A 7,874-nucleotide genomic window follows, 5' to 3' on the forward strand; every position below is an offset into this window, starting at 1 on the left:
CTGCAGGTTCGGTCAGCCCTTCCATTTAAAGCCGCAATAGTGCCAAGAAGGTACGTGTCCCTTCCTAACGCAGTATGCGGACAGACGTCTGGAGGGTTAGCTCTGCTCAGTGTGGCTAAACCACAAGCAGGGCCGCAGCATTTAATGTGAAAAACTTTGTATACCCTAGAATCCTCATTGCAGAAAAACTATTGACAGGGCCATATGCTGATTACCCCATTAAATGGGGATACATTTAGGTGAGAATCTGCAGCAATGGGATTTAATCTGCCATTTGACCAAGCTTAGTGTAAATGAGGCCTAATAGTTTCTAGAAAATAAAGAAACACGTACAGTTTATTCATCTCTTACCTTTTTCAAAACATTCTTCTTAAGGTTGCTTGACTTTTGGATTAGGAGTTCTCCTTTTTCTCTTTTTTCTAAGAAATCTTTCAAAAGATCCTACAAAAAAAACACAGTAAATAGAGGTCATTACTTGTCAGGTACAGGCTAGTATAAATATGACATACATTTTTAAGGCAATGTCCTGAATTACTGCTTGTACACAATCTAAGAAACTGAATCTACGGAATGCAGGGGCGTTGCTAGGTTAAAAAATTCGGGGCCTGGGCCCCTGATGTTTTGCCCCAGGCCCTGAATGTCCTGCTTGCCAGCTAGATCCAACTGTATTGCCATCCTCAGGACAGCAATACAATTGAATCTAATGCACTGGAAGATCTCAAGAACCTGTGATGACATCACAAGTCATGTGACCAGTAAAACAGGCAGTGGTTGAGAAGGACCTGCGGTGATGTCACCATCATGTGACCAGTGCAGGAGAGGACGGCAGTGAACAGGTCCTGGGGGGAAGAAGCTGTGGCGATGTCTGTGGCGGTGAGGTAAGTGAAGGGAGAGGCAGAGCAATGCTGGGAGTTGTGGTTATTTAACTGGGACTGTATGTTAGGGCTGAAGGGAGGGATGTTATTTACATGGAACTGTGTGTTGGAGGCGGCATTTAAATGGGACTGTATGTTAAAGGCGGCTGTGGGAGGGGGATGATGTTATTTACATGGGACTGTATGTTGGAGGTAGCAGTGGGAGGGAGTGATGTTATTTACATGGGACTGTATGTCAGAGGGGGCTGGGGGAGGCAGTGATGTTATTTACATGGGACTGTATGTTGATGGTGGCTGTGGGAGGGAGTGATGTTATGTACATAGGACTGACTGTTACAGGGGTCTGAGGGAGGGAGTGATGCTATTTATATGGGACTGTATGTTGAAAGTGGCTGAGGGGGGGAGGATGTTATTTACATGGGACTGAATGTTGAGGGGGTGATGTTTACATGGGGTTGCATGTTGGAGGCGGCTGGGGAGGGGGTGATGTTATTTACTTTGGACTGTATATTGGAGGAAGCTGGAGAGATGGTGTGATGTTATTTACATGGGACTCTATGGCGGAGGGAGGAATATAACTACAGGGGGCACTGCAGGGGGTATTATAAATACTGGGGGCACTGTAGGTGTATTAGGGTACTTTTACACTAGCGTTAAAGTTTACCGGTATGAGTTCCGTCAAAGGGGCTCAATACTGGAAAAAAAAACGCTTCAGTTTTGTCCCCATTCATTGTCAATGGGGACAAAACTGAACTGAAGTGAACGGAATGCTCCAAAATGCATTCCGTTCCGTTCTCATGCTGCGGTTTTCTTTCCGTCCTGGGATGCGGAGCAAAATGGATCCATCTTGACCCCCAATGTAAGTCAATGGGGACGGATCCGTTTTCTCTGCCACAATCTGTTACAATAGAAAACGGATCCGTCCACAATTGACTTTCAATGAAGTTCAAAACGGATCCGTTTTGGCAATGTTAAAAATATGTTAAAGATAATACAACCGGATCCGTTCAAACAGATGCAGACGGTTGTATTATCAGTAACGGAAGCGTTTTTGCTGAACCCTGCCAGTTCCAGTAAAAACACTAGTGTGAAAGTAGCCTTATAAATCCAGGGGACATTATAAATACTGGGGGCACTGTAGGGGTATTATAAGTCCAGGGGACATTAGGCATTCCTATTACTAATGGGGCTCTATAGGAGGGACTTATAGATCCACCTTATTTCTACTAAGAGCAGTATGGATGGCCTTATTACTACTGAGGGGTCTGTAGAGACTTTTATTATTACTGGGGGAAGAATAGGGGGGCCTTATTTCTACTGGGGGCTCTGTGAGGGCATTATTAATACTGGAGGGCTCTTCTGCTAATGGTCAGACTGAAGAAGCCAACGGACTGTCGGTGAAATGCGTAGCTAAACTAAGACCCAATTACTTTGTTTATGTCTAGTTTTATACTAAAATAAAGTGTGGTTAAATCTTAGCGTCCCGGTAGTACTGCCATTTTTTCCCCCTCAACTTTTTTTCCCCCTCACACGAACGTATGGCTTTTATAGTTTTTTGCGGTCAGTTTTTTTCACGGATCCGTTGTGTTTACGTTTCCTTTCCGTTTTTCCGTATGCCATATACAGTATACAGTAATTACATAGAAAAAATTGGGCTAGGCATAACATTTTCAATAGATGGTTCAGCAAAAACGGAACGGATACGGAAGACATACGGATGCATTTCCGTATGTGTTCCGTTTTTTTATGCGGACCCATTGACTTGAATGGAGCCACGGAACGTGATTTGCGGGCAATAATAGGACATGTTCTATCTTTCAATGGAACGGAAAAACGGAAATACGGAAACGGAATGCTTACGGAACACATTCTGTTTTCGGAACCATTGAAATGAATGGAATGCTTACGGAACACGAAAAAACGACCCGTACACTCGCAAAAAAAACTATTGTGTGAACTAGGCCTAACTGATCATTGGAATCGATTTTGGATGCCCGCGGCAGAAGGGAGCTGCTTCGATACCACACAAGTTATTCCACATACTCTTCCCAGCATTGTGCCTGGCATGCACAACCTGATCGGGTGAGTTTCGATCCCCGACAATTAGGGGCACTCTCCGAAAAACAGTTCACACATAGGGGAGTGTTCCTTAACTATTCCCGTCTGCTAATGGAGGAACTCTTGGGGAGCATTATCACTGTAGGGGGCAGTATTACTGATGAGGGCATTCTAGAAGGGAATTACTATTAGTGGGACTATGAGGAGCACTATTACTATGGGGGCACTCATATTTCTTCAGGATAGTATTTGGGGGTATTGGGAAGCACAGCGAGCCGCAGGATAACACTGTGGGGACTCAAGGTTCGGGGATGATGATAGAAATGTAAGAAAGCTAAGATGTCTGTGTGTCACACTCTGCAGAGACGAGGCGGCTGAAAGAAGTTGTACGGACCAAATGGAGAAGATGATGACAGAGAAGATCTACATCAGAGGAGACGCCACCTGGAGGCCCTGGATGTGACAGGTATGTGCTCCTGTATAGCAAGTACAGGAAAATGAGGAAAATGCGGTGTGTGGGGGAAGACTTAGAGAACTGGGCGATATTCATTGGGGCTCGGGCCCTGGATCTTTTGAGACCCTTGCTATGCCCCTGACAAAACGTGTTCCCTGCGCTCATCTATTTTCATGGGATACATGTTCACGTTCATATGGAGACAGTGGCGGAATTTACCACCATGCAAACCTAGCAAATGCTTGAGACCTCAGAGATCATGGTGCCCCCTGCTGGCCAAAAGTAGTTAGAAGAAAAAAAATGACTAAGGCTGAGTTCACACGAGCGTGTCCGGATAAGGTCCGGATGCATTGCGGCAAACCCGTGCGAGTAGATACCCAATTGCAGTCAGTTTTGACTGTGATTGCGTTCCGTTGTTCAGTTTTTATCGCGCGGGTGCAATGCATTTTGCACGCGCATGATAAAAAACTGACTGTGGTACCCAGACCCGAACTTCTTCACAGAAGTTGAGGTTTGGGTTCAGTGTTGTGTAGATGTTATTATTTTCCCTTAGAACATGGTTATAAGGGGAAATAATAGCATTCTTTAATACAGAATGCTTAGTAGGTGGTCAATTGAGGATTAAAAAATAAAAAATAATTAACTCACCTTCTCCTCTTGATGGCGTAGCTGCCGGTCTCTTCTTACTTCTTACTTCTTTAATCACTTCATGTGATTGGACCATGTGATGAGCTCAGTGACGTCACCACAGGTCCTTTAGCCGGCAGCTCATGATTAAAGAAGTAAGAAGAGACCGGCAGCTACGCGATCAAGAGGAGAAAGTGAGTTAATTATTTTTTATTTTTTAAACCTCAATTGACCACCTACTAAGCATTCTGTATTAAAGAATGCTATTATTTCCCCTTATAACCATGTTATAAGGGAAAATAATACAGTGAATAGACTGTCACCTAGCAACCATGCGTGAAAATCGCACCGCATCCACACTTGATTGCGGATGCTTGCGATTTTCACTCAGCCCCATTCACTTCTATGAGGCCTGCGTTGCGTGATAAACGCACAATATAGAGCATGCTGCGATTTTCACGCAATGCATAAGTGACGCGTGAAAATCACTGCTCATGTGCACAGCCCCATAGAAATGAATGGGTCCAGATGTGCGGGTGCAAATCATTCACCTCCCGCATTGCACCCGCGCGGAAATCTCGCCCGTGTGAACTCAGCCTAAAGGTGCAAAGATACTGCATGTGCACCTGGTTCAGTTGAAGGTGGCTCTACCCAGTTTTAGAAATACCAGGCTCAGGCTGCACTGCTAAACTGAGAGTGGGGATGAGGCTGGGTTCACATCACTGTTTAGTTTTCTGTTTCTCTGATCCATCAGAAGAACAGGAATAATGGATCCTTTATTCTCAGCATCAGTTATGCTTATTTTGCATCCATTTTATGCCTCATGCACACGACTGTATGTATTTTGCGGAACGGAACAGCTGGCCCCTAATAGAACAGTCCTGTCCTTGCCTGTAATGCGGACAATAATAGGACATGTTCTTTTTTTTGCGGAATGGAAATACGGACATACGGAAACAGAATGCACACGGAGTAACTTTGGTTTTTTTTGCGGACCCATTGAAATGAATGGTTCCGTATACGGTCCGCAAAAAAAGGAACGGACACGGAAAGAAAATATGTTCGTGTGCATGAGGCCTTAGTCAGTTATATCTGTGATCTCTTATTTTTGACGGGGGAAAAGTCCTTTTCTCCCATCAAAAATAACGGATCTCAGATGGAACTGAGTAAAATGGATGCACAACAAGCATAACATGTGCTGAGAATAAGACCCCTTTCACATGAGCGAGTTTTTTGCGCGGGTGCAATACGTGATGTGAACGCATAGCAATCGGTGTGTGCACATGAGCATTGTTTTTCACGCAACACTTCTGAGTTGAGTGAAAATCGCAGCATGTTCTATAATTCTGCGATTTTCACGCAGCCCTGGCTCCTTAGCAGGACCGTCTATAACACGGGGCAAAAGGGGCAGCTGCCCCAGGCCCAGTTGCTCCTGGGGGGGCCCAAGGCAGCCGATCGCCATTTGAGGACCTTTCATGGGTCCATACTTTATTAACTAAGTGGCAGGACATGTAGGGCATACATAGGTGATCTCCCTGCACTTATTATTATTTCTGGGCGCCACTCCGTTGCGCCGCTGTGGCCCCCGTTACATTCTCCCGCGATGTATGCTAAGTAACAGCATCGGAACACCAGGGAGGAGACATCAGCTTCTCTCGCTAGGCGTTCCTTCTCCCTAGCTGTAGCGCTGTCCAATCGCAGCGCAGAACGTCACAGCCAGGGAGAAGGTACGCCTAGCGAGAGAAGCTGATGTCTCCTCCCTGGTGTTCCGATGCTGTTACTTAGCATACAGCGCGGGAGAATGTAACGGGGGCTACAGCGGCGCAACCACCCCTGCAACTATAGTCCCAAGATCAGTGTCAGGGCTGATGCAGCACATTACAGCGCTGCACAACCCCCAAGTTGTATAGTGTTATAATACATCCCTCATCTCAGCCTATAAAGCCCCACATTATCGCCATATACTTCCGATTTTCTACAGGGCTGTGAGAAGCACACATGTCTGCCCGCATCCTGTGTAAGATCGCAGCACATGGCACACAATATGTCACCGTGGAGCCCTGGCCTTACACTTGGTTGTTTTCTTTTTGTGGGTGCAGCTGAAGATGTGACCAAAGTCTACGGCCAAACATGAGGCAGATGTTCTGCGCCAGAATTGTCTGCGGAAAATGTGCAGCATTTCCAGCAGCAGTGAAGTAGCTGCAGCGATATCCGCACATGACACGCAGCGCAGATTTTAAACGTCCATTGCGTCTGGATTTCACCCTTTGCAATGCAGTATTTCTGTACCAAACAGAACATCTGGATTTTTTCATTGCACAATACTGACAGATAGGGCTCATGCACACGAACGTATTTTGCTTGCGTGTCCGTTGATAATTTTTTTTGCCCGTATCCAGAACCATTCTTTTTAATGGGGCCACAAAAAAATGAAATTACTCCGTGTACATTCAGTTTCCGTATGTCTGTTCTGCAAAAAAATAGAACATGTCCTATTATTGTCCGCATTACGGACAAGGATAGGACTGTTCTATTAGGGGCCAGCTGTTCTGTTCCGCAAAATACGGAATGCACACGGACGTCATCTGTATTTTTTGTGGATCCGTTTTTTGCAGACTGCAAAATACATACGGTCGTGTGCATGAGGCCATACTGTGGAGAATCAGAAGAGGACCCATTAGGTGTGTCCGCACCCTAATAGATGGAGCATAGGACAGATGCCTGTACATGAGCAGATGTCTGCCACTGACTCCCATATACTGTGCAGTAGACATTTTTTTGCAAGATCCCCTTCAATAGCTACTGGTGTATACAGCCATCTATTACTTATGGTGGCGCCATTTCTGAGGCAGGCTATCACTGCATGTGTTATAGCAGCCTGCCAGGTGACTAGTGTCTCCCCAGCACAGACAGGCGATGGTCTGTTACCTCGTCTAGGGACACATCCTCATTCCAGTTCCCGATCCGCACAGAGGGGCTGAAGGTCCGGACGCTCATGCTGACGGCAGTTCTGATTCCAGACTTCAGTGTACTCCAGCTGCTATGGGAACGCCAGCCTGTTTACCGTTGCTATGGGAACCGTGAGGATGACGTTGCCTCATGCAAAAACGTGCCGACGTTACGGAGCCCGACGCCATGTTGGTAGTGGCAAGCATTCTATGAGCTATAATACAGCGTTTGGTGCCATCTAGCGGCAATAGCTAGTATTGCGTGTGTTACCTGAAAGCTAAACGGTAACATCTAGCTGTCGCGATCGATATCGCATAGGTTTTGCGTAAAAATCCCTCACAGCTAATATTTATATCTAAATGTTAGTTACCACTTGTGGTGGCAGGGATGTCGTGCAGGTTTTTACACAGTTTCCATTATCAAATATTATTAAAATGCTCCCAAAACTGTTGACAAGTACCCACGTCAGTGGAGCTAACCAAGAAACACTATCAGCTGGTGTCTACAGAAGAATGGGGCAGCAATGGATGCCTTATGAATGACTATGAGGCTCATTTCCTAAAGACTGGCATTTCACATACCAGTCCTAGTAAAAAGTCCAGTGCACCAGAAACTGCAATCTGCTGTAGTTAGGAGCTGGTGTAGATTCCTGGTGTCAGGGGCGTAGCTATAGGGGAAGCGGCTGCTTTGGGGCCCAAACTCAGAAGGGGCCCACCCAGGAGGAGGACTTAAAGATTTTAATGTCAAGGCCCCCTCAACAGTATTATACAATGACAATATATAGGCCTCATGCACACGGCCGTTGTTTGGGTCCGCATCCGAGCCACAGTTTTTGGTGTGGACCCATTCACTTCAATGGGGCCGCAAAAGATGCGGACAGCATTCCGTGTGCTGTCCGCATCCGTTGCTCC

General features: G+C 46.0%; 1 protein-coding gene across 1 annotated transcript in view; it reads right to left on the reverse strand.

Annotated features, from left to right (window-relative positions):
- Positions 1–7,136, reverse strand: part of CFAP161 (cilia and flagella associated protein 161) — a 31,204-nt gene extending 24,068 nt beyond the window's left edge. Inside the window, exons 1-2 of the mRNA XM_040414141.1 lie at positions 6,943–7,136; positions 352–441 (exon numbers count right to left, since the gene is read on the reverse strand). Of these exons, the coding sequence (XP_040270075.1) occupies positions 352–441; positions 6,943–7,011 (159 nt within the window). The 5' untranslated portion in view covers positions 7,012–7,136. The remainder of the gene's footprint in view (positions 1–351; positions 442–6,942) is intronic.
- Positions 7,137–7,874: the final 738 nt, after the last annotated feature.

This window comes from Bufo bufo, chromosome 1 (assembly GCF_905171765.1).
Source record: "Bufo bufo chromosome 1, aBufBuf1.1, whole genome shotgun sequence".
In the NCBI taxonomy this organism is placed as follows: domain Eukaryota; kingdom Metazoa; phylum Chordata; class Amphibia; order Anura; family Bufonidae; genus Bufo; species Bufo bufo.